This window comes from Somniosus microcephalus, chromosome 2 (genome assembly GCF_052327205.1).
Source record: "Somniosus microcephalus isolate GS21.2 chromosome 2, FLI_Smic_1.0, whole genome shotgun sequence".
In the NCBI taxonomy this organism is placed as follows: Eukaryota; Metazoa; Chordata; class Chondrichthyes; order Squaliformes; family Somniosidae; genus Somniosus; species Somniosus microcephalus.
Window position 1 is genome coordinate 278992482 of NC_140988.1, and position 27011 is coordinate 279019492.

The 27011-nt window shown below is 47.1% G+C and overlaps 1 protein-coding gene across 2 annotated transcripts in view; it reads left to right on the forward strand.

Annotated features, from left to right (window-relative positions):
• LOC147123420 (embigin-like) overlaps positions 1-27011 on the forward strand; it is a 64662-nt gene that overhangs the window by 28007 nt on the left and 9644 nt on the right. For both annotated transcript variants that reach the window (XM_085972602.1, XM_085972611.1), the window contains one exon: positions 7615-7888. In XM_085972602.1, the coding sequence (XP_085828728.1) occupies positions 7615-7888 (274 nt within the window). The remainder of the gene's footprint in view (positions 1-7614; positions 7889-27011) is intronic.

A 27011-nucleotide genomic window follows, 5' to 3' on the forward strand; every position in this document is an offset into this window, starting at 1 on the left:
TTTAGCCTTAAGAAATATATCCAACTCCTTCTTGAATATATTTAATGTATTGGCCTCTACTGCCTTCTGTGGTAGAGAATTCCACAGGTGCACCACTCTCTGGGTGAAGAAATTCCTCCTCATTTCTGTCCTAAATGGCCTACCCCTTATCCTTAGACTGTGACTCCTGGTTCTGGACTCCCCGGCCATCAGGAACATCCTTCCTGCATCTAGTCTGTCCAGTCCTGTCAGAATTTTATAAGTTTCAATGAGATCCCCTCTCATTCTTCTAAACTCCAGCGAGTAACAGCCCAATCGACCCAATCTCTCCTCATACGTCATTCCTGCCATCCCAGGTATCAGCCTGCTGAATCTTCGCTGAACTCCCTCCATGGCAAGAACATCCTTCCTCAGATAAGGCGACCAAAACTGCACACAATACTCAAGATGTGGTCTCACCAAGGCCCTGTATAACTGCAGCAAGACATCCTTGTTCCTGTACTCAAACCCTCTCGCTACGAAGGTCAACATGCCATTTGCCTTCTTAACCGCCTGCTGCGCCTGCATGCTTACCTTCAGCGCCTGGTGCACAAGGACACCCAGGTCTCGTTTCACTTCCCCTTCTCCCAATCTATTGTCATTCAGATAATAACCTGCCTTCCTGTTTTTGCCACCAAAGTGGATAACCTCACATTTATCCATGTTATATTACATCTGCCATGCTTTTGCCCAATCACCCAACCTGTCCAAATCATCCTGGAGTTTCTCGGCATCCTCCTCACAGCACACACGCCCACCCAGCTTTGTGTCGTCTGCAAATTTGGAGATATTACATCTAGTTCCCTTGTCTAGATCATTAATATATATTGTGAATAACTGGGGTCCAAGGACCGATCCCTGCGGTACCCCACTAGTCACTGCCTGCCACTCGGAAAAAGACCCGTTGATTCCAACTCTTTGTTTTCTGTCTGCCAACCAGTTCTCTATCCAAGTCAGTACCTTGCCCCCAACCCCATGTGCCTTAACTTTACACGCTAATCTCTGATGCGGGACCTTATCGAAAGCCTTCTGAAAGTCCAAATACACCACATCCACTGGTTCTCCCTTATCTACTTTACCAGTTACATCCTCAAAAACTTGCAGTAGATTAGTCAAGCACGATTTACCTTTTGTAAATCCATGTTGACTTTGTCCGATCCTGTCACTGTTTTCCAAGTGCTCTGCTATTACATCTTTTATAATGGACTCTAGCATTTTCCCCACTACCGATGTCAGGCTTACCGGTCTGTAATTCCCCGTTTTCTCTCTACCACCTTTTTTGAATAGTGGGGTAACATTAGCTACCCTCCAATCCATGGGTACTGTTCCAGATTCCATCGAATGTTGGAAGATGATCAGCAATGCATCTACTATTTCTAGGGCCACGTCCTTAAGTACCATAGGATGTAGATTATCAGGCCCTGGGGATTTATCGGCCTTCAATCCCATCAATTTCCCTAACACCATTTCCCTACAAATACTGATTTCTTTCAGTTCCTCCCTTTCATCAGACCCTATGTTCCCCGACATCTCTGGGAGGTTACTTGTGTCCTTCTTTGTGAAGACAGAACCAAAATATGTACTTAATTGGTCATCCATTTCTTTGTTCCCCATTATAAATTCCCCTGATTCTGACTGCAAGGGACCTACGCTTGACTTCACAAATCTTTTTCTCTTCACATATCTATAAAAGCTTTTACAGTCAGTTTTTATGTTCCCTGCAAGCTTACTCTCATATTCTATTTTCCCTTTCTTAATTAATCCCTTTGTCCTCCTTTGTTGAATCCTAAACTGCTCCCAATCCTCAGGTTTACTGCTTTTTCTGGCCAATTTATATATCCTCTCCTTGGATCTTATGCTATCCCTAATTTCCCTTGTTAGCCACGGTTGAGTCACCTTTTTTGTTTTATTTTTATGCCAAAATGGGATGAACAAATTCTGTAGTTCATCCATGCGGTCTTTGAATGTTTGCCATTGCCTATCCACCGTCAACCCTTTGAGTGACATTCCCCAATCAATCCTAGCCAACTCGCGCCTCAGACCATCGTAGTTTCCTTTATTTAAATTTAGAACCCTAGTCTCTGAGTCGACTACTTCATTCTCCATCTTAATGAAGAATTTGATTATATTATGATCGCTCTGACCCAAGGGGCCTCGTACAACAAGATTGCTGATTAATCCTTTCTCGTTACATAATACCCAGTCTAAGATGGCCTGATCTCTAGTTGGTTCCTCGACATATTGGTCCCGGAAACCATACCGTATACACTACAGGAATTCCTCCTCCACAGTATTGTTACTAATTTGGTTAGCCCAATCTATATGTCGATTAAAGTCACCCATGATGACTACTATGCCCTTATTGCATGCTTCTCTAATTTCCCTTTTAATGCCATCCCCAACCTCTGCATTACTGTTTGGAGGTCTATATACCACTCCCACTAACGTTTCTGCCCCTTGGTATTTTTCAGTTCTACCCATACAGATTCCACGTCATCAGAGTTAATATCCTTCCTTACAATTGTGTTAATTCCTTCTTTAACCAGCAATGCTACCCCACCTCCCTTTCCTTTTAGCCTATCTTTCCTGAATATTGAATACCCCTGGATGTTGAGTTCCCAACCTTGGCCACCCTGGAGCCATGTTTCCCTAATCCCAATCAAATCATATTCGCTTACCTCTATTTGCGCAGCTAATTCATCCACCTTATTACGAATGTTCCTCGCATTAAGACACAAAGGCCTAGAAATTCAGTGCCCTTAGCACCGATTTTGCGGCGCTAGAGGGCCTAGCGCTGCAATTGGCGCCGGTTCCTAAATTGCCTGGCGCCCTTCCGCGGCGGTAGACCGGTAGCGCTGCGCCGGCACCGATGACGTCATCGGTGTGCGCAGCGTCCCGGTTGCCGTGGTAACCCGGCCCCAAGCCGAAATTCAGTTGCGGCCGCCTCGCCAGTGTCAGCCGCAACTAAGACTCCGGCAAACGAGTGTTGCCGGAGTCTGCGCCGGCGCTTTAAGGAGGCGCGGCGGCCGGCCGCTTTCCCGCCGGCCGCCTGCCCGCAGCTCCCTCCCCAGACTTCTCCTCCCGCCCCCCCGGAACAGATGCAAGCCCGGCACTTGTCCGAGGTGCCGGGCTCATTTTTGATGAGATTTGCGCGGGCCGCGGCCGGGTGCAGGCAGCTCCTCCTTAACGGAAGGAGGAGGCCTGCACTTCCCGAGCCTGCCGCACCGCAGCGGGCGCCGCAGCGCCGGAATAGCGCCGCAATGCGGCGCGTTGCGCCAGTTTTCAGGTGCTAAAACCCTTCAGTAGCGCCGGCAGCCGTTTGGGCGCGGCGCTACTGAATTTTTGGCGCGCGCAAAGGGCTTTAGCGCCGGCGCTAACTTCCGGCGCTAAAGCCCTGGCGCAGTGCAAACTCAATTTCTAGGCCAAAGCCTTCAGGCTTGTTTTTTTAACACTCTTAGGCCTAGAAATTCAGTAAGGCCCCGCCAGCTCGCTTGCGCCCAGAAGTTAGCGCTGCGCGCGGAGCCAGTTGCGACCATCAGAAATTCAGTTTCTGCGCCCCAAGTCGGAACCGGGCGCTATTACAGGGTGTGCCCGCCCCCGCTTGGGGCGCTGAAACTGAATTTCAGCGCTGTAGGTGCCGCTACGCCACCCGCTGCGGAGCGGCAGGCTGCGGTACTGCAGGCCTCCTCCTTCTCTTAAGGGGGAGGTGCCTGCAACGGGGAGATCGCCGCTTGATAGTGCCGGCAAATCAGCCCGGCACCACGGAGACGTGCCGGGCTCGCGGAAAGCAGCCGGCAATGCCGCGGGGGGGGGGGGGTGGAGGAGGCCGGGGAAGGAGGCGCGGGCAGGCGGCCGCCGAAAAAGCGGCTGGCCGCACCTCCGCCTTAACCAGCGCCACTAAGGCTGCAGGACGGCCACGGTTGCAGAACGTTGTTTGCGGCCGCTGCGGAAGAGGCGGCCGCAACTAAATATGGGGGTCGGGCCGGTATCGGGGCGGAACCGGGGCACTGCGCACACCAATGACGTCATCGGTGCCGGCGCAGCGCTAACGGCTACCGCCGCCATTACCGCTGCGCTGAATATCAGCGCAAACTCCTCTATTGGCGCAGAAGCCCTCTTTGGGCGGTAACTGGCCGCAAAGCTGGCGGGGCCTTACTGAATTTCTAGCCCTTAGACTTATTAGAATTATTATTCACTGTAGCCATGTTTGATTTAAACCGTGATTTCTCTGACTGCCACTTTTGTTTTTCTCCGTCCTATCTTTTGCTTTTATCCTTGTTTCCCTTTCCTCTGTCCCCCTGCTCAGGTTCCCAACCCCCTGCCATTTTAGTTTAAACCCTCCCCCAGAGCACTAGCAAACACTCCCCCTAGGACATCGGTCCCAGCCCTGCCCAGGTGCAAACCGTCCGGTTTGAACTGGTCCCACCTCCCCCAGAACCGGTTTCAATGTCCCAGAAATTTGAATCCCTCCCCCTTGCACCATTCCTCTAGCCACGTATTCATCTGAAATATCCTTCTATTTCTACTCTGACTAGCACGTGGCACTGGTAGCAATCCTGAGATTACTACCTTTGAGGTCCTATTTTTTAATTTACCTCCTAACTCCCTATATTCAGCTTTTAGGACCTCATCCCGCTTTTTACCTATATCGTTGGTACCTATATGCACCATGACAACTGGCTGTTCACCCTCCCCTTCCAAGATTGGCTGTGTTGCTGTCTAAAATCGTACATGAAGATCTGCTGGCAACTATGGAATCATACCTCAGTGTGAGGCAGTGTCTTCAAGAGAGGAAGGCAGAAGACTGAGGGAAATAAAATTACTGAAGTGTGAATCTAGACATTACGGACCAAATGAGCCTCGCAGCTGCAGCTGGGAAAATGTTTGGAGGATGTGGGGACTGCGGGAATGGTCACAAAGGGTAGAGGAGAACAGTGAGTGAGAAAGTGGCACCTTTGGTACAAAGAGTTTGTTTGAAATAAAGCCCAAGACTTTTTCACACTCATTTAACAGAGAGCACACAGAGAGGTCAAACATAAAGGTGTAGAAATTTTGTGGGGGCTCCTCGACCTCCCACCATAACTTCAGTGGAAGACTGGCAGAAACTGCAGTGAACCAGTGTAAATGGCCATTTCTCTGGGGGATTCCACCAATCATCCATGGAAGTTGTGGTGGGAGATCAGGAGAAATTACTGGCAAAATATTTCACACCAGTTTCACAAGTTTATTCCCCTCCCCCCTCCCTCAGTGTAGAGTGGTAAAAGGTCAGTCGTAGTGCTGTGAGTAGTTAATTTGTTGTAACAATTGACTCGCTGTGACCAAAGTCAACATGGATTTATGAAAGGGAAATCGTGTTTGACAAACCTACTGGAGTTTTTTGAGGATGTAACTGGTAGAATAGATAAGGGAGAACCAGTGGATGTGGTGCATTTGGATTTTCAGAAGGCCTTTGATAAAGTCCCACATAAGAGGTTAGTGTGCAAAATTAAAGCACATGGGATTGGGGGTAATATACTGGCATGGATTGAAAATTGGTTAACAGACAGGAAACAGATAGTAGGAATAAATGGGTCTTTTTCGGGGTGGCAGGCAGTGACTGGTGGGGTACCGCAGGGATCAGTGCTTGGGCCCCAGCTATTCACAATATATATCAATGATTTGGATGAGGGAACCAAATGTAATATTTCCAAGTTTGCTGATGACACGAAATTAGGTGGGATTGTTAGTTGTGAGGAGAATGCAAAGAGGCTACAAGGCAATTTAGACAAGTTTAGTGAGTGGGCAAATACATGGCAGATGCAGTATAACGTGGATAAACATAAGAACATAAGAACATAAGAAATAGGAGCAGGAGTAGGCCAATCGGCCCCTCGAGCCTGCTCCGCCATTCAATAAGATCATGGCTGATCTGATCCTAACCGGCAATCTACTATCACAGAACCATCTCCTGAATCTAACAGAATTAGACACACGAAATAGGAGCAGGATCAGGCTACACGGCCCCTGGGCCCGCTCCGCTACCCACAGGGCCATGACCGATCCGAACCTAGACTCATGTCCAAATTCCTGCCCGCTCCCCGTAACCCTTAATTCCCTTTACTTCGAGGAAACTGTCTATTTCTGTTTTAAATTTATGTAATGATGTAGCTTCTACAGCTTTTTGGGGCAGCATATTCCATGGACCTACCACCCTCTGAGTGAAGTAGTTCCTCCTCCTCTCAGTTTTGAAAGAGCAGCCCCTTATTCTAAGACTATGCCCCCTAGTTCTAGTTTCACCCATCATCGGGAACATCCTCCCCACATCCAAATGTGAAGTTATCCACTTCGGCAGGAAAAACAGAAAGGCAGAGTATTATTTAAATGGTGATAGATTGGGAAATGTTGATGCACAGAGGGACCTGGGTGTTCTTTTACACCAGTCACTGAAGGCAAACATGTAGGTGCAGCAAGCAGTTAGGAAGGCAAATGGTATGTTGGCCTTCATTGCAAGAGGATTTGAGTACAGGAGCAAGGATGTCTTACCACAGTTATACAGGGCCTTGGTGAGACCACACCTAGAGTACTGTGTGCAGTTTTGGTCTCCTTACCTAAGAAAGGATACATAGAAACATAGAAGATAGGAGCAGGAGTAGGCCATTCGGCCCCTCGAGCCTGCTCCGCCATTCAATGAGATCATGGCTGATCATCCAAACTCAGTACCCTGTCCCTGCCTTCTCCCCATATCCCTTGATCCCTTTAGCCTTAAAAAATACATCTAACTCCTTCTTGAATATATTTAATGAATTGGCCTCAACTGCCTTCTGTGGTAGAGAATTATACAGGTTCACCACTCTCTGGGTGAAGAAATTCCTCCTCATCTCTGTCCTAAATGGCCTACCCCTTATCTTTAGACTGTGACCCCTGGTTCTGGACTCCCCCGCCATCGGGAACATCCTTCCTGCATCTAGTTGCCATAGAAGGAGTGCAGTGAAGGTTCACCAGACTGATTCCTGGGATGGCAGGACTGTCGTATGAGGAGAGATTGAGTCGACTAGGCCTGTATTCACTGGAGTTTAGAAGAATGAGAGGGGATCTCATTGAAATGTATAAATTTCTGACAGGGCCAGACAGACTGGATGCAGGGAGGATGTTTCCCCTGGCTGGGGGGCCTAGAACGAGGGGTCACAGTCTCAGGATATGGGTAGGACATTTAGAACTGAGATGAGGAAAAATTTCTTCACTCAGAGGGTGGTGAACCTGTGGAATTCTCTACCACAGAAGGCTGTGGAGGCCAAATCACTGAATATATTTAAGAAGGAGCTAGATAGATTTCCAGACACAAAAGGCATCAAGGGGTATGGGGAGAGTGTGGGAATATGGTATTGAGATTAAGGATCAGCCATGATCATAATGAATGGCGGAGCAGGCTTGAAGGGCCGAATGGCCTACTCCTGCTCCTATTTTTCGATGTTTCTATGTTTCTACCAGGAAATGATTGTACTGGTGTTTATGGCAGTGTGTTCCAAGAGTGCCAAGGAAGAACATCTTCCCTTAAATGCCTACCCATTGTGAAAGTGCTAAAAAGGTTTACTTTTCTTTCTCTTTCTAACCATCTAGACCCTGAGTAATGAAACAGAAGACCAATTTTACATCCGTAGTAATGGCAGCAAATCATCACTTTTAATAAAAAGCCTGATAATGGATAACACTACTTACTACCACTGTGATGCTGTCTACGAAGTGGGGTTCAGTGGACTGCGGATCCACCTGAAGGTTAACAGCCTCGTCGCTGCTATCATACCTTTTCTTTGTATTGTTGCCGAGGTGCTAGTTTTAGTTATCTTCATTCTTGCTTGTGAGAGAAAGATGAAGCAGAAGGAAGATCCTGCTGGTAAGAATTCAGCCATTTTTGCATTTTAGCTTTTACTCAAAGATGCAACAAAATCAATTTTTGTAGCTATAATTTCCAATAATACACTTCACAACTAAAATTTGCAATCTTGTATTGTGACTGTTTTTTCAGCACAACTGCTTTTTTAACAACTCTGGACATTTGAGTCAGTTGATGCTCAGTATGGGATTTCTTCAGCACTTCCCCTCTGCCCCGCTCCCCCACCACCCCCCACCCCCCCCCCCGCTCCCCCCCCGCCCCCGCACCAAGAATGGAATAGATTGGGCACACATTTCGAACAGCCCACTAGGAACACTATGGGGGAAAATTCAGTTGGTTTGCGTCTCCCGTTAGCGCGTTAAGAGGGCGATAATGGGGCGCAAGGCAACTAGCGCCCATGCGCGGCAATGTTTGCGCCGCTCACGAAATTGACTAGACATTTTGTGGCGGCACTAAACACTACCGCCACGAACTCCTGCGCTCACAGATCGTGACGTCAGTCGAGTATGCAATGCCCCGGTAGCGCCCCGGACCGGATATTGAGTTGCGCCCCCTGTCTTACCGCCTGCCGCTAGCAACGACAGGTTGAGGGGAATGTTTTGCAGTCAGGAAGGGACTGAGGGAGCGCTATTTAAAGGCAACCGCTTCCTGTCATTTTTTGTCGGCGAAATTGTTTCACCACGCATTCTGAGTGAGAGAGAGAGACTGCAGGAAATATTCAAAGCTGTGTTGAGTTTTGGGTACTGAGCAGCACTTTGCAGGTTTTTTGTCTTTTGATCTTCCTTGCATCGATTTAGAACAGAATATGGGGGCTGCACTCTGAGCTCTTTCCCTGGGCCTCTCCATTGTTCTTTCCAACAGATTTGATGTACAGGTCTCTCCAGGCTTAGATTCAAGGCTGCAATGAGCAGGATGTGGATGGAGAGCAAGATCGACCCTCCCCTTTAAGAACTGGCTGGCGCCAGAGGGTCTGTGTTCCATTGCTGACTGACATCACATGAGCTTCACCAGCGCCCTGAGTTAGCGCCTCGCTCCTCGGCCTTTGCGCCTTAAGACAGGTGTGCAGTGCCTGATTTAGCGCTCCAATCACCTCCAGGGGCGATAAAAGCTAAGTTTGCAGTCGGAGGCGATAATTAGCGCCAGGCGTTAAACTTTGCGCCCGGCCGATAATCGCGGCCCAAATGGGACGATACTGAATTTCTCCCCTAAAGGTTTAATATTATGAACATGTGTTTCTAGCATGGAGCCTCTTCTGCCTGCCGGGATTGCATATCGTGAAGTCACGGGCACACTCCCAACAATTTAAGAATAATACAGAAACTTATCTCTTGTGCTGGAGACATGTTGGAATTTTCCCATTGCTGAGCCTGCAGGTTTGTGGGGGCGGGTTGGCAGTAAAAATCCAGGAAGTGGCGAGCACGTCGGGAACCAGCCGTCATCCCGCCGCCTCGGGCATTTAACTCGGGCGGCTTTGAAGGCGCGACACGGACCCGATCGGCAGACCTCATTCAAGTCATTAACTGCTTGGTGACAGACCCTGAAGAGGGTTTTTAAAACCAGCTTTTGACTTTAACTTCAGGAGTACGGGATTCACGCAGCTCATGTAGCTCGCCTGTGAATGGAAGGCAGAAGGTCAGTGACCATTGCTGAGTGCAATCATTGAGAGCTGGGAAAAGCATATAAATACTCCAACATTACACCTCATTATTTGCCTCATGGAAAGACTCTTGTTGACTCCATTTTGTCCACAGATTTAGGTGTCTGCAGTTTGCAGGTCATTTCTGAAACCTCGGAAGCCACTCTCACCACATTGCTACTCACTATCACAACATTGAGGAATTGCCCCTCTGATCTCCACCTTACCTGCCATCTACTACATCAGCATGGATGACGCTTATACTGTCTCACCTTGGTCCTCAGAATCGGGCCAAGATGAGCCCCACCACCAACACCAGCAGCAGCAGCAACCACAACAGCAGCCTTCTCAATGATCTGATGCTCCACAGGAGAGAGAGGGCACCACAGGGTTGCAGCGCACCAGAGGAGATACCCCCAACACAGGGTATACAGGCAGAGGATGAGCTTCCTCAACATGACTGAGCAGCAGTGCTTCAGAAGGCTCAGGCTATCGCGCCAGGTTGTTGCAGATATTTGTAGCTTGCTGGAACAAGACCTACTGCCCAGAGGTGTCGTTGACAGTGCTATCAAGCAGCACTTACTCACCAATAACCTGCTCACTGATGCCCAGTTTGGGTTGCACCAGGACCACTTGGCTCCCGACCTCATTACAGCCTTGGTCCAAACATACACAAAAGAGCTGAATTCCAGAGGTGAGGAGAGAGTGACTGCCCTTGACATCAAGGCAACATTTGACCGAGTGTAGCATCAAGGAACCCTAGTAAAACTGAAGTCAATGGGAATCTGGGGGGAAAACTCTCCACTGGCTGGAGTCATACCTAGCACAAAGGAAGATGGTTGTGGTGGTTGGAGGTCAATCATCTCAGCTCCAGGACATCGCTGCAGGAGTTCCTCAGGGCCATGTCCTAGGCCCAACCATCTTCAGCTGCTTCATCAATGACCTTCCCTCCATCATAAGGTCAGAAGTGGGGATGTTTGCTGATGACTGCACAGTTTTCAGTGTCATTCATAACTCCTCAGATAATGAAGCAGTCTATGCCCGGATGCAGCAAGACCTGGATGACATTCAGGCTTGGGCTGATAACTGGCAGGTAACATTCGCTCCACACAAGTGCCAGGCAATGACTATCTCCAACAAGCGAGCGTCTATCCACTGCTCCATGACATTCAACGGCATTACTATCGTCGAATCCGCCACTAACAATATCTGGTCGCCCTTGACCAGAAACTTAACTGGACCAGCCACATAAATACTGTGGTAACAAGAGTAGGCTGGGTATTCTATGGTGAGTGTCTCACCTCCTGACTCCCCAAAGCTTTTCCACCACCTACAAAGCACAAGCCAGGAGTGTGATGGAATACTCTCCACTTACCTTGATGAGTGCAGCTCTAAAAGCACTCAAGAAGCTCGACACAATCCAAGACAAAGCAGCCCGCTTGATTGGCACCTCATCTATCACCTTAAACATTCACTCCCTCCACCACCGGCGCACCATGGCTGCAGTGTGTACCGTCTACAAGATGCACTGCAGTAACTCATCAAGGCTTCTTCGGCAGCACCTTCCAAACCTGCGACCTCTACCACCTAGAAGGACAAGGGCAGCAGGCACATGGGAACACCATCACCTCCAATTTCCCCTCCAAGTTACACACCATCCTGACTTGGAAGTATATCATCATTCCTTCAAAAAAAAAGTCCCGCTGGACACTCCTTACCAGTGACTGTCAAAGTCACCACTGCCCTCAACTTCTTCGCCTCAGGCTCCTTCCAGGGATCTGCAGCAGACATTTGCAGGATCTCACAGTCAGCCCCCCACAGATGACCGATGCCATGTTTCACAAGTCACCAATTATAACAACTTTGCCACTAATGAGGTCAGTGTTACTGAGAGGGTGCTCGGCTTTGCAGCTCTGGCTGACTTCCCACAGGTGCAAGGCGTCATCGACTGCACACATGTGGCCGTCACGGTAACCCCACATCACCCAGGAGTGTTTGTGAACCACAAGAGCTTCCACTCCCTCAACGTGCAGCCCGTCTGCAACCATAAAATGATGATTATGCATGTGTGAGCTAGATTCCCTGGCAGCTGGCATGACTCTTTTGTGCTGCGCCAATCCACCCTCCCTCAGCTCTTCGCATCTTCAAACAGACTTACTGGCTGGCTGCTTGGAGACAAGGGCTATCATCTGAAGACGTGGCTCATGATACTCTCGAGGATGCCAATTACTGAGGCTGAGTAGCATTATAATGAGCGCCATATGTCCACCAGATGTGTCATAGAGCAAGCAGTAGGCATGCTGAAGATGTGCTTCAGGTTATTTTCTGCTCGGTGCACAACATAGTGCAGCAGCAAGGATTGGAGCTACAGGAGGAGCAAGGCGCAGAGCGCACAGCCTCTTCAGAGGAGGAGGAGCAGGTGGTAGATGAGGAGGAGCAGGAGGAGGAACCTGAGGTGGAGATGGTACCAGCAGCGGCGCACATTGCTGCTCGGGAGGCCCAGGATGACTTCTTCATGGCCAGATTTACTTAACTTGCTCCAATGCAGTCATATGGCTGCCACATGCTAAGTTCCCCTCCCCAACAACACCATAAAGCATCCATACAATAACCAAGCCATTTCTCTCACCCAAACCCCCAGTGCTCGAGGTTAAGTAATGTCTCACCATTCACTCCAAGTGACAAAGCCACTTCCAAGTTAACAGGAAAAAATGGACAAGACCAGAAAGTGATGCAAAGAAATACATTTATCTGTGTCATCAAAAGAACTGAAACTTAACACTAACATTTTTTCATACACCCATGTGCATACCCGTGTGCATCTACTTTTGTGTCTTTTTTCTTTTCCGAGTGCTTCTATGAGGTGCTACCCCTGTGGCTTCAGCAGAGGTAGAGGCAGGCTGCTCTCTTCCCTGCTGCGACTGCTTAGACACTTTTGCGGATGTCCTCTGGGTTTTGAAGCCTGTGATGGCCTCGCCAAAGTCTGCTCCTCTTGCAACTGTGCAGGGGCAGACTCAGCCATTGCAATCCGAGGAAGCATGTGGGGCTCTGACTGAGGGGGAGGCAATGGGGGAGAAGTGGGAGTGCTTTGAGAAGAGCCCCCACTTACGTGTCCCCTCTCAGCATCATCCCTCTCATGGGCCACCCGCACTTCCCTGCTAGCACAGAACTGGAAAGCACCTTGCTGCACATCAGTGGGGTGATGAATGCAAAAAGTGTATATTTATATCCCTCCTAGAGATGAGCTTTTTGAGCATCTGCCATCTGTTGTCCACAGCTAGCATGTGTTCTTGTGACTGCCGCATTTGCAGCTCCATGCAGGTGGTCATCCTTTCCATGGAACAGCACATCGTCGGCATCACCTGCCAGATGGTGGTGCTCATGTTGGAGATGGACTCCTCCATTCTCTGTACAGTTGCACACATCGCGGCTGCAAAAGTTGCCAGAGCCTCGCGCAATTGTTGCTGCTCCTCCAAGATCACCCTCTTTCTTGATGGCCCCTGTTGAAGTGCCTTACTTCTTAGCTCTGGGTAATGACTCAATACACTCTTGGATTTGTCAGACGGACAGGCCTTTTATTTCACTTGCAAGGGGAATCAGTACCTCCACTCAAGGGGTGAGGCTACTATTCCAATGATACAGCGTAAGCGTTCCATATTTATACAGTGTAACAAACAAGTTTAATTGACATTCCTTTGTTCCTCAATCAGGATACATTTTAGATTAATCATCAGGTCTTATGACATATTGACAGAAGGATCCTGGACACATAAGTCAACCGTTAATCTATAACAGGACATGAATCGTGTAACCGGAGGTCCTCTTTAATCTTAATCATGTATCGGGAGGCTAGGTTTGCTTACGGTCGCAAGTTGTCAGGTCACTGGGTACTTCAAACGGAACCCATTGTTTCACTTCTACATTCTCATTAGGTAGGCAGACATCTGTTCTTGGCTGTAATCCAAGTACGTGCAATAGCTCTAGTTACACATCGACTCTTGACCGGTGTCAAGTCTGAAAACTTACCCAGCAAGCACCCGAAATTAACCCCTTATATCATGTAGATTTCCTCATTCCCCCCTTTTGTCCTTTCTAAGGACAATCTATTTCGCTAAGTTTAAGACATTCTACATCAAAGGTCTCACCCTTAATATCCTCATATTCAGACATCATTGGTACTGGAGGAGTTGATGTTAATGAGGAAAGGACTTTTGTACACAATAATTTTAAACAACCAATCAATAAACTAATTAAAATTATAATCATCACAATTGCAATTAAGACTTCCAAAATTTGTTTTCCTAATGCTCCTCCCCATCCTGAAATCCAATCCCAAATGGACCATTGTTCAGGTTGGTGTAGTTTCTTTACAGCCTCCTTTATGTGGTTTACCAAATTGGTGATATTTTCTGAACTATCTGGAATATAGGTGCAACATTCGGTTTTTATGATTGCACATGTGCCGCCTTCTTTTGCCAACAAATAGTCCAGAGCCATGCGGTTTTGTAAAGCAACAGTGCGCAAAGCCACCATTTCTGCGTTTACATCACTAAGAGCATCAGCAGTATCATTGGCTATTTGTTCCAACACTGCTGCCATGTTTATAGATTCTCTTGCTAACTTCCCTGTTCCATACCAGGGAAATGCTATAGCAAAGAACCTTTCAGTTTCTGTAATGGCTCGTTTTACTCGTGTCCCAGGGTGGCTATCCAAAGATGAAATATGATGTATATAGGGCACTACATATCCCAAGTAACATGACTCAGTCCAATTTTGTGGTAACCAAGGGTATGCTCTATGCCCACAGATGAAATAGGTGTTATTATAGGCTTCAAATTTGTTCCATATCTGGTGCATCATTCCTATTCCTTGTTCTCCTTCCCAGGTTTTTCTACTAGTCAAATTTTGTACTGTGGACAGGTTCCACCGTCCCCAATAGGGCCATTCGACTGCACCCGGTGGTTTAGTAGTAGTTTTAGTCAAAGTGTAGTTACATTTGCATTCACTCCATCCAACCATCAATCCTTCTCCATTGTTTACCAGACAGACTTCTCCTTTTGTATTATTTATGGTTCCCATTGACGTCACTAATAGACTCTCTGGATTCCTTTGATTATCATATTGGGGATGAAACCATCCTTCGAATTTCGTTAGGTTATATCCTGCTCCCTTCCACTCATCTTCTAGTTGTTCTGGATTCAAACTATTTTGGGACACTGTACCAGGGGCATCCTCATTGTTCCAGGTAGTATTAGATTGTAATAACCATACTACCATCTCCTCCATTCCAAAGGGAATGGGCCGTAGGGGTATTCCACCCTCTGCATGTATAGGGATGTGACTGCATATCCAGCATTTAGTAAAGTTCTGTCTTTTGGCATACAAATAACTCATGTATAGCCATGCTTGTTTAACAGCCTTCTTCCTCTTCTTCTCTGTTTCTTATCTGTCCTATTAAGTTTTCTTTTCTGAGTGGCTAATGTTGAAATAAAGGGCTGTGTAATTGGATTGTTACAAAACATTGGCCTGGCCGTCAGGGCCAGTCCTCCCTTTGGATTACCACTACAGATAACTCCTTCATTCGCAATTCTTTCACTTGGTGACACAGTATCAGGGCATGTAACCCATAGCTTATCAAGCTTCTGTCCACTATCTTCTTCTCCTATCTTATTCTGCCTAATCCTAAGACTCAGGGGTTGATACGGGGGTACCTGCATAGTGTGATCCTGAAGCTGAACCTTCATAGTCTCATTATATAGCATATAATATAAAAGAAATCACTGTTTAAAAGTACACATTCTTCTATGCATGGTTTGCCCTTCAGGGGATCTGGGTAAATCAATATGGCAGTTTCAATTATCGTTAACAAAAGGAACAGTCTTATTAGAGTCCAAATCCAGTTCATCTTGACAGTGTATCGTCTTCAACTGATGCCTTCTTACAATGGGACGCGTGTATCCATGTTGGTCGCTCCTTTACTTTTACAGCGGTGTTTGTGGTCAGGAGTACCTGGAAGGGTCTCTCAAATCTGGGTTGAAGGCTATTCTTTCGCTTAAAGATTTTTATGTAGACGTTATCTCCTAGCTCGAAAGTGTGGCACTTTCCTTCAGTGGGGTCGACCTGGGCTTCCTTCACCTGTTGATGGAAGCTAGAAATGCATTTGGTTAGTGCAATGCAATAACTCAACATATCTTCCTCCATTTTATGAATGTCCATTTGTTTAGCTGTTAAAGGTGCCGAAAAGGGCAATCTTTGTGGTCTTCCCATGACGATCTCGTGAGGCGACAATCCTGTAGTTTTGTTGGTAGCAGACCGCATTGTCATTAAAGCTATGGGTAACAAATCAACCCATTTAAGTCCAGTTTCTTTACACAGTTTTGCAAGCTTATTTTTCAGCATCCCGTTATATCTTTCCACTAGTCCAGCCGACTGTGGATGATAACTGCAATGGAGGTGTTGGTTAATCTGTAAGGCTTTGCATAGTTCCTTAATCACTGTCCCTGTAAAATGGGACCCATTGTCACTTGACAGTTTTGCTGGTATCCCAAAGCGAGGTACAATGTCCTTCAATAAACATTTAGCAACAGTGGTGGCGTCATTCTTTCTACAAGGAAACGCTTCAAACCATCTTGAAAACATATCAACAATAACTAATACATATTTAAAGCTCATACATACAGGTAGTTCAATAAAATCCATTTGCAAGTGTACAAAAGGACCCATGGGGTTTGGATGGGATGCGGGCTGTACCTTCTTTACTTTTTTCCTGCATTCATGGTCTGGCAGATAATACAATTTTCACAAATTTGTTTTGCCAATTTTGAGATTCCTGGTGCATACCAGGTCTTAAGGATATAGTCCGCCATCCCCCCTTTGCCCGCATGGGTGAATTTATGAACACATCGGGCAATTGGTGATAGTAATGATTTGGGTGCCACCATGCGGCCGTCATGATGGACCCATAAGCCGTCAGTGTTTTTAAAACAATGATTAACAACCCATTCCTTTACTTCATCAGAACTGGCCCTATCTTGATGGGTCAGCACATCATCTAAAGACGGGGGCTGCGGTATCTCTGGCTTTTCCCTAACAGGGAAGGCTGAAACTTGTCGTTCAGTACTTGATATAGCTACTGACTTAGCAGCGCTATCTGCAGCAGCGTTTCCAAGCTCAACCTCGTCCAAATGCCCCGTGTGCGCTTGGCACTTAACAATGGCAATCTGCTTAGGTCTCTGGATGGCTAATAAAAGGTTTTGAACCTCGTGCATTTTTTAATCTGGGTTCCCGACGAAGTCAGGTAACCGCGAATCTTCCAAATTTGTCCATAATCGTGAGCCACTCCAAAGGCATACCTGGAGTCGGTATAGATATTAACAAACTGGTCTGTGGCCAATATACATGCTCTGGTTAAAGCGAACAATTCTGCCTGTTGAGCAGAAAAAGAATTAGGGAGCTGAAAAGCTTCTACCGTCTCATGCTGGGTAACTACTGCATATGCTGATTTCGGGCGTCCCTCAGAATCCCTGAGGGCTGAACCATCAACATAGAAAATCAAGTCTGGGTTGGATAGGGGAACATCAGATAGATCGACGCGAGGTTTCGAAACTAATTGCATAACTTCTTCACATGAATGTGGGTCTCCATCTTCCTCTGTCGGCAATAATGTAGCTGGGTTTAGAGTGGTGCATCTTCTGATTATCAGTCTCGGATTTGACGACAATTCAACTTCGTATTTAGTGGCTCTGGCAGAGGTAAGGTGTTGTGTAATCCTCTTGCCACTGGATCCAACTGAATACTAAAGAAAGCTACCGGTCGTTGCTTATCCCCATGTAACTGTGTCAAGACTGATTGGGCAAAGCCAGATTTTTGGTGGACAAATAGATTAAAGGGTTTAGCATAGTCTGGCAGTCCCAACGCGGGGGCTGAAACCATGGCTTGTTTCAGTTGACGAAAGGCGTCGTGTGACTCAGGTATCCAATTTAATTCTTCCGGAAGTGATGGCATGCTCATGTCCAATAGTGGTCTGGTTATTTCTGAATAGTTCAATATCCATTGTCTACAATAGCCAGTCATTCCTAAAAAATGCTTCATTTCTCTTTTAGTCTTTGGCAACGGCGTGTTGCAAACGACCTTTATTCTATCCGGCGTTAATTCCCTGTTTTAACAATGATTCCATCACTGGCTCAATTCCTTTTTTTTTGCTTTCTCTGACAATGGATACTGTGACCTTTTGGGTAATGGTGCAGCTGGATTAATTGTAACTTTATAGGGCTGTGCAGTATACATCTTTCCTACCTCATTTGGGTGTTTTGCCCACAAAATATCATTTACTTGTTTCAAAAGCGTTTCAGCCTCTTGGCATAGCCACGTTATCTACTGGGATTTCTACCGTTACTCCTGATGGGGAGCAAATGATTGTAGCATTCATTTTGCACAGCAAGTCTCTTCCACATAAATTCATAGAGACATCTCCTGATAACAGAAAGGAGTGTTCTTCCTCAAATTCTTCTACTTTTACTGTGAGGGGAGTTGATTGATTCAAGTGTTGTAGTATTCCAGCCAATTCAGCTATCGGGGTCTTTTTCCCATTAATAGGCATTCCTTCAGAATATCCTTTCCCTAACACCGAAAAGGTTGCTCCTGTATCTACTAAAATGACATAGGTCTCCCAGCTATTTGCATTTTAATTTCAGGTTCGCTGCGTGAATTTAAAGAAACAACGGGCATTTGGTGGTCTGTGGCGCTTGGGGCTGCTGGTGTCAGTCAGTAATTCTGATCTCTATTTCTCCTAAATCCCTGTCCGTTTGTAGGGTAACCTCCTGACTAGTCCGAAAAAGGGTTATGGACAGTGAAATTAGGACCTTTATTCTCTAACGGAGGTCCATTATTGGAGGTTTGGTTCTGACGATTTTTCGCAGGGCATTGGTTTACCCAATGTCCGGGTTGTCCGCAATTGTAACAATTACCAGATCGTCCATACCCTCTTACTCTACCACGTCTTCCTCTATATTCCCCTCTATTCATCCTTCTATAGTTACCTTGTTATCCTACCATAATAGAGGAGAAAGGTATTTCTTCGGGGTAATTTTTTTTTTTTTTTTGACTCAACAAACATAGAGGCAGTCTTTTTATCTGGCTGTTCTCTATTTCTCTCTTGTCCGTTAAACATTCCTCGAGGCAAGTAATTCTTTCTATGTTAAATGAACCATCTGAGGGAAAGGGTCTAGTCTTATTTACAGTCCATTTGGACCAATTTGGTAGGTGATCAATGGATGATTGACCACAGTTCTTTAACATAAAGGCTGCTGACGTGCCTTTCTCAGGCAGTTTACTGTTACTAGAACCCATTGTAGCAGCTTAAATATTTTAGTGTTAAAACATACAACAATTCCGTAACATTCTATGATCTGCGTGGGACGCCTCTACAGATCAGACATGACTAAACATTAATACATATGACAATAAACAATACACTTGTTAAACAACAACCAAAGTGTTACTAAATCCCCAACCTATGCAGCCTTACTGGACAAAGTTGATTGATAATAACAAGTAGTTAAATACTCACTCTCATAAACATTAAACATTGACACTGTGTTTCAGACAATCGCCCACTCTTCTTCCCTCTACCCTACTCCCTTTAGCCAAATCTTTAGCAAAAAGGGCCTTCAATTTGTCCCAACTAACTTCACCCACTCTCTCTCCTTCTACCCTACTCCCTTTAGCCAAATCTTTAGCAAAAAGGGCCTTCAATTTGTCCCAACTAACTTCACCCACTCTCTCTCCTTCTACCCTACTCCCTTTAGCCAAATCTTTAGCAAAAAGGGCCTTCAATTTGTCCCAACTAACTTCAAGCTGGAACCTTGCTAGTTCAATTTCCAATAAATCGCTAGCTCCTTAGTTAAATCAAATTCGTGACTTAACCTTCTCTCTTAGCAAGCTGGAACCTTGCTAGTTCAATTTCCAGTAAATCGCTAGCTCCTTAGTTAAATCAAATTCGTGACTTAACCTTCTCTCTTAGCAAGCTGGAACCTTGCTAGTTCAATTTCCAGTAAATCGCTAGCTCCTTAGTTAATCAAATTCGTGACTTAACCTTCTCTCTCTGGTACCTTTATTTCAGCGCTTCCTACCGTCCTTTTCTGCACGATCCTGTTCGCGGGGCGTCAGCGCCTCATGGCTGATCCTCTGTTCCGTTTCGGAAAGGGAAGCAGTCACAACGGTAGTTTAACCTCCGAACCTTGTGAGTCAATTACCCGATGGCAGTACTGTCCAATGGAATAAACAGACTATGCGCAGCTATGCTTCTGGCAGGGAAAGTCCCAAAAATGTGGCAAAACACCACCTTCGGCCGATGGGATTTTTCCTAACCGAGCAACGTACTCGGCGTCTGTTAACTCACCAATTGGTACAGCAAGCCATCTCGGTGGAACCTCCAAATTGTTGAAGTGCCTTACTTCTTAGCTCTGGGTAATGACTCAATACACTCTTGGATTCGTCAGACGGACAGGCCTTTTATTTCACTTGCAAGGGGAATCAGTACCTCCACTCAAGGGGTGAGGCTACTATTCCAATGATACAGCGTAAGCGTTCCATATTTATACAGTGTAACAAACAAGTTTAATTGACATTCCTTTGTTCCTCAATCAGGATACATTTTAGATTAATCATCAGGTCTTATGACATATTGATAGAAGGATCCTGGACACATAAGTCAACCGTTAATCTATAACAGGACATGAATCATGTAACCGGAGGTCCTCTTTAATCTTAATCATGTATCGGGAGGCTAGGTTTGCTTACGGTCGCAAGTTGTCAGGTCACTGGGTACTTCAAACGGAACCCATTGTTTCACTTCTACATTCTCATTAGGTGGGCAGACATCTGTTCTTGCCTGTAATCCAAGTACGTGCAATAGCTCTAGTTACACATCGACTCTTGACCGGTGTCAAGTCTGAAAACTTTTACCCAGCAAGCACCCGAAATTAACCCCTTATATCATGTAGATTTCCTCACCCCCAAGGCTCAGCGTCTGCATGCTGTTGTGTATGTACCTTTAAGAGAAGAACTGATTCTATACTGCAGTACCGGCAGTGACCACCCCTGTATATAAAGCCATAGCAGGCTTCTGTACGTCAGTCTTAAGTTACCCTCTGTTTAGTAAATACCTGTTATTATTGTTCTCCTGCAGTCCGTGTATTATTTATACTCGGACACTACATTGGCGACGAACAGGTTCGAACTCACCTGCAGTACTGCATCACCTCACGGGGATCTTTCCCTGAGAAGAAGCTTCTTGGAGGTCGAAGTCAGAACAACAGGCGTCGACCGCCGGCAACCGCCCAAGGATCCATCGGAGTTCGGAGAGTTGCAGTAGAGGCTGTGGAGAGCTGGGCTTGGCTCCCCAGTCAAGGTGTTCCAGCAAATCATGCTAGTAGCAGGTAGTGCGCTGACCCTTCCGGACTGCGGCGGGCTCGAGCTCGATCGAGCGGCTCTGCAAAAGGGGCCGTGCAGCGTCGTCGGGAGGAAAAGAGAGAGAGAGAGGGTGGAGCGCACAGGGCACGGTCGGTGCTCAAGAACAGGGCAGCGTAGCGAAAATAAAACAAGGGGAAGGAAAAGTGAGACGCGCCGAAGCCGCTGGTCACCGCCATTACCCTGCAGAACGCTAGGAGCAGCGTGGTAGCAAGGGGAAGAAGGAAAAGCGCAGGAGGCGCCATTTTATTCCATTGGGGAAGAAGGAAAAGCGTGGGAGGCGCCATTTTAATCCATTGGTGAAGAAGAAAAAGCGCGGGAGGCGCCATTTTTAATCACCCAAGATGCTGAAAAGTGGCAGTATCACTGCTTTCGACAACGAGGTAGAAGACTGGACCACGTATGTGGAAAGAATTGAAGTGTACTGCAAGGCTAATGAGGTGGCCGATGGAAAGAAGGCATCGGTATTATTAAATTTGATGGGCGCGAGAACGTACGGCCTATTGCGGAATTTAATTACCCCAGCTAAACCAATGGAGAAAAGTTTTGAAGAGATTGTTAATATCTTACAGGAACACCTAAACCCTACACCGCTGCTAATAGCAGAAAGATTCAAGTTCCATAAAAGAAACCAGCACAAAGATAAGAGCAATGCTGACTATCTTACGGAACTACGCAAGTTATCGAAGCACTGCCAGTTCGGAGCAGGACTGGCAGACACCTTACGGGATAAGTTTGTCTGCGGGCTCCAGAGTGAAGGAACCCAGAAACGACTACTTTCGGAAAAGGACCTGATGCTAGAACAGGCTTTCAGCGTGGCAGTATCCTACGAAGCAGCAGCACGGGGAGCTGCAGAAATACAACAGAAACCACAAGAATACAGCGCTAACGAAATGGCGTATGGAGCAGAAAAGTGCTGTTGCTGCGGCAGAACAACCCATGATCAGAAGGACTGCTGGTTTAAGGACAAAGTATGCAGGCAATGTGGGAAAATGGGACACATAGCAAGAGTCTGCAGGTCGGGAAAGAAAACCAACACTACAAGAACTACTAAGGAAAAGTACAAGAAAGTAAAGAAATTGACAGACAGTAGTTCGGAAGATCAGGAGAGTGATAATGACTCCGGGAGCAGGAGACTAAGTTGTCTAAAGTTACACAACGGGATTGCAAAGGAGGATCACCGAACCATTTGTGTCACCCTCATGATAGCAGGGTCCCCAGTAAAGATGGAATTGGACACAGGATCAGCCCTAACTGTCATGAATCGACGAGACTATGAGCGGCTATTCTCACACATACCCTTGAAGGACACGTCCATTGTATTGAAGACATACACGGGGCAAAAAGTCTACCCCAGAGGAAAAATAAGGGTGCCAGTTGAATACAACGGCAAGGAAACACAGAAATTGTATCTATATATACTACCAGATGGAGGACCACCATTATTGGGACGTGAATGGATCCGAAAAATACAATTGGATTGGCATTCCATTCAGGCGCTAACTGTGACTGATAAAAAGGATGATGACGTCACACCTGGACGACTGTCAAAGATTCTAACTGACGCGAAAGAGGTGTTCCAACAAGGACTTGGGTCTCTAAAAGGAGTAACGGCAACGATAAAAATCGAAGATAACGCAAACCCAAATTTTTTTAAGGCCAGACCGGTACCTTACGTGATCCGCCCAGCCATTGAAGCAGAGCTGGAGAGTCTGGAGCATTCGGGTGTGCTGTCCAAGGTGGACTGGAGCGAGTGGGCCACACCCATCATTCCTGTAATGAAGAAATCATTGAGCAGCACGCCTGGGGAACCGAAAAAGGTTCGCATCTGTGGGGACTTCAAGGTAACTGTGAACCCAGTCCTGCACACAGTACAATATCCACTTCCACGGATAGAAGATATTTTCGTCTCACTATCTGGAGGGAAATGCTTTACAAAGATTGATCTGGCCCAAGCGTATCTACAAATGGAGGTGGAAGAAGCATCTAGGAAATACCTCACGATTAACACTCACAAAGGCCTTTACCAGTACAATCGACTGGAATTCGGGGTAGCATCAGCCCCGGCTATTTGGCAGAGGGCAATGGAACAAGTCCTGCAAGGGATCCCGGGGTCCCAGTGTTATTTGGACGACATCCTGGTTACGGGCGAAAATGACAGTGAACACCTTGCCAACCTGGAGCAGGTGCTCACGAGATTACAGGAATATGGGCTACGAGCCAACCGCCCCAAATGCGAGTTCTTCAGGAGACAAATCTCGTATTGTGGCCACATGATTGATGAGGAAGGGTTGCATAAGTCGCCGGACAAGATTGAGGCTGTAGTCAAGGCTCCAGCACCGGAACATGTGTCGCAACTGAGGTCGTTCCTCGGGTTGGTGAACTACTACCATAAGTTCTTGCCGAATTTAGCTACAATTCTGCACCCACTGAACGCCCTACTGCAAACTGGAGTAACATGGAAATGGAGTGATGAGTGTAAGCGTGCCTTTCAGAAATGTAAATGCCTAATCACTTCAAAAGAAGTATTGGCCCACTACAATCCAACACTACCGATTCGGTTAGCATGTGATGCGTCTCCCTATGGCATCGGAGCGGTGCTGTCACACAAATTCCTTGACGGTTCAAAGAGGCCAATAGCCTTTGCGTCGCGCTCGTTAATCTCAGCCGAGCGTAACTACACCCAAATTGACAGGGAGGCCCTCAGCCTGGTGTGGGGGGTGAAGAAGTTCAATCACTATCTGCACGGGCAGAAATTCACCCTACTGACTGATCATCAGCCCCTGGTCTCCATTTTTAACCCAAAGAAGGGCGTTCCAGTGATGACGGCGCAACGGCTACAAAGATGGTCACTTTTTCTGGGGCACATCAATACGACATAGAGTACAAGGGTACGAAACAGCATGGAAACGCTGATGGGCTGTCGTGCCTACCTTTGCCTACGGTAGAGGAAGCACCTGCAGTGGACCCTGTTGAGATATTCCATGCGACCATAGTCGAATGTCTACCTGTTACAAACGCAAGTATAGAGAACGAAACCCGAAATGACCCGACACTCTCTCGGGTCTATGATTTGACGGTGAAGGGATGGCCAGCACATGGAGACTCACTGTTGCCAGCATTCTCGCCAAGGAGAGAACAGCTGTCAGTGTGCCGGGGGACCTTGATGTGTGGATCCCGAGTGGTAATTCCACCCAAGCTAAGAGATAGAGTGCTCAATGAGCTTCATGAGGGTCATCTGGGAGAGGTAAAAATGAAGAGCCTAGCCAGGGCGTTTGTGTGGTGGCCGGGAATCGATCAAGAAATCGAGGATATGACCAAGAGATGCACAGGATGCCAGAAGGTCCAAAACGCTCCACCACAGGCCCTGCTACATCCATGGGAGTGGCCCTCATCTCCATGGCAATGGGTACACATTGATTTTGCTGGTCCATTTATGGACTCAATGTTCCTAATCGCTGTGGACGCCCATTCGAAATGGCCAGAGGCCATCAAAATGTCCTCCACCACCACGGAGAAAACTATTGTAGTCCTACGGACCATCTTCGCCAGGAATGGCTTGCCAGAACAGATTTGCTCCGACAATGGGCCACAGTTTGTGTCAGAGGATTTCCGGAGGTTTCTGAGGAATAATGGGGTGAAGCATTACACATCTGCCCCATATCATCCAGCCACAAATGGATTGGCTGAGAGGTTTGTTCAGACCTTTAAAAAGGCCATAAAGGCAATGCATAATGACGACATACCACTACAACACAAGGTGGATAATTTCTTGTTTGCTTACCGGAATGCGACACATGCAGTCACCAACCAAGCTCCAGCCATAATGTTCTTCAACCGAAGGCTAAGATGTCGCCTGGATTTGCTCAAACCAAACATAAGATGAGATGTTGAGGATAAGCAATTCCAGCACATAAATGAGAAGCCAACCAGGAGCTTCAAGATAGGGCAACCAGTCTTGGCCCGCGACTACCGAACAGAAAAATGGCAGCCAGGAATGATATGCACACAGCAGGGACCACTAATGTACACAGTGGACATTGGAGAGAGCATCATGAGACGCCATGCTGACCAGATTCATGAGTCACAGGAACAAGCCAAACCCATACCACGAGCAGGTGCACCTGGTAATCAACCCAAAGTACAGATTGCGTCTACCTCAGAAGCAGTGGTATTGGAAGCTGACGAACCAACCAATGACAATGAGCCAGAATCAACTCCGTTGCAAGAACAGGATACTCGAGAAAGGCGCTATCCAGTCAGGATCAGGAAGCCTCCTCAAAGACTGAACTTATAAATGATTATTTCAGTTGATGTATATAGTACAGAGAAAATTGTAATTGTAATTAGTTATTATTTAGTTGTTAAATGAATGTTATGTACTGTTTATCTAAAAGGGGAGGAATTGTTGTGTATGTACCTTTAAGAGAAGAACTGATTCTATACTGCAGTACTGGCAGTGACCACCCCTGTATATAAAGCCATAGCAGGCTTCTGTACGTCAGTCTTAAGTTACCCTCTGTTTAGTAAATACCTGTTATTATTGTTCTCCTGCAGTCCGTCTATTATTTATACTCGGACACTACACATGCAGCTCAGCAGAGCTTGGAGCGTCCTGCACCCTCCGGCGAGGAGCCTCCACTGCTGTCCCTGTCAACACTACCTGCTCTTGCTCACTTGTGAATTGTGAGACACCAGGTGACAACACTACTCTATAGTGCAAAGGACCCACCGAGATGTGCGTAACTGCGCTGGGGCTGGGTGCACTTGGGTCTGCTGATGCTGCACCCTCAGAGGCTGGAGGTTCATCTGAGGAGGGGAGCACTTGATGGACCTGTGTGCGAGTGAAGAGATGAATTAGAAGTGTTATTATAAGAATGGGTAACATTACCATTGTGTACATGATGGCATTTCACTGGCTGCTGACATCAGTCACCATATGAGTGGAGTGGGCCTTTGGCGTAGCGGTAGCACCCTCGCCACTGGGCCAGAAGGCGTAGGATTTCGAACCCCGCTCCAGACAGTCCCGGCAAGTGGAGTCGGAGCTCCAGCTCTAAATTCTGGGTTGACATCCAGCGGGATACTTGCGTCCGTGGGTGTGGGTGGCCCCCCCCTCGTATGGGTTGTGGGAGCCCGTAAAACCCTCCCGCCATAGGACTAACCACCCTAATGGCTGGTACGAAGATGGTTACGGTCACGGAAGGAGCGTTAATCACAGCCAGAAATCCTTCCACCACTTCATACAGTTCCCCAAAGGGAACAGTGTGAAGACACGTACGACGACGACGACCATATGAGTGACTGCTGTGTGCCATGTGGCTGTATGAGATGTGATTCTGTCACCAGGTTGCTGGGATATCCCCCTCTTTCCATCTCCCACCACCAGCAGCTCTGCAACTCCTGATATCTCCAGGGCCCCCTCCTCTGCTGGTGTTAGTTGGGAGAATACTGAAGGGCCACCTCCGGTTCTCAGCTTCTCCTGCATGTTCTGGGCTCTTTTCTCCTGCAAGGAGGGAAAGAAGAGAAGTTTGAGTGAGAGTGATGGAATGAGTGTAATGAATGGATGGGTTACATCTGTAGAGGGTGACTATGAGGGAGTGGGGTGAGAATGCCAAATGGCCTCCTTTTGTGGTGTTACTTGCTATGATTGCATTAGGATGAGAGTGAGTGTGAGGGGTGGTTAGTCAGATGGGGATGTGAGTATGTACATAGAGAGAGAGAGGGATGGGTGGACATGCAGGGTATGTTGGTGTGAGGAATGATGTGCAGGAGTATGCTTAGGAAGGCATTGTGATGGTGATGTGGTGACAGGCACATCAGGATGAAGGTGCGTGTGGCATTGGACTCGCCTTTCCTGACCTCATGAGATCATTGAATCATTTCCTGCACTGGATCTAGGTCCTCTTGACTTCATCCCTGCAACTGATGTCCTCTGCTACCTCCAGCCAGGCTCTTTTGGTGTCTTTTGGAGGTCTGCTGCACCTATCTGCAGGGAACAGGACCTCCCTGCGTGCTCTC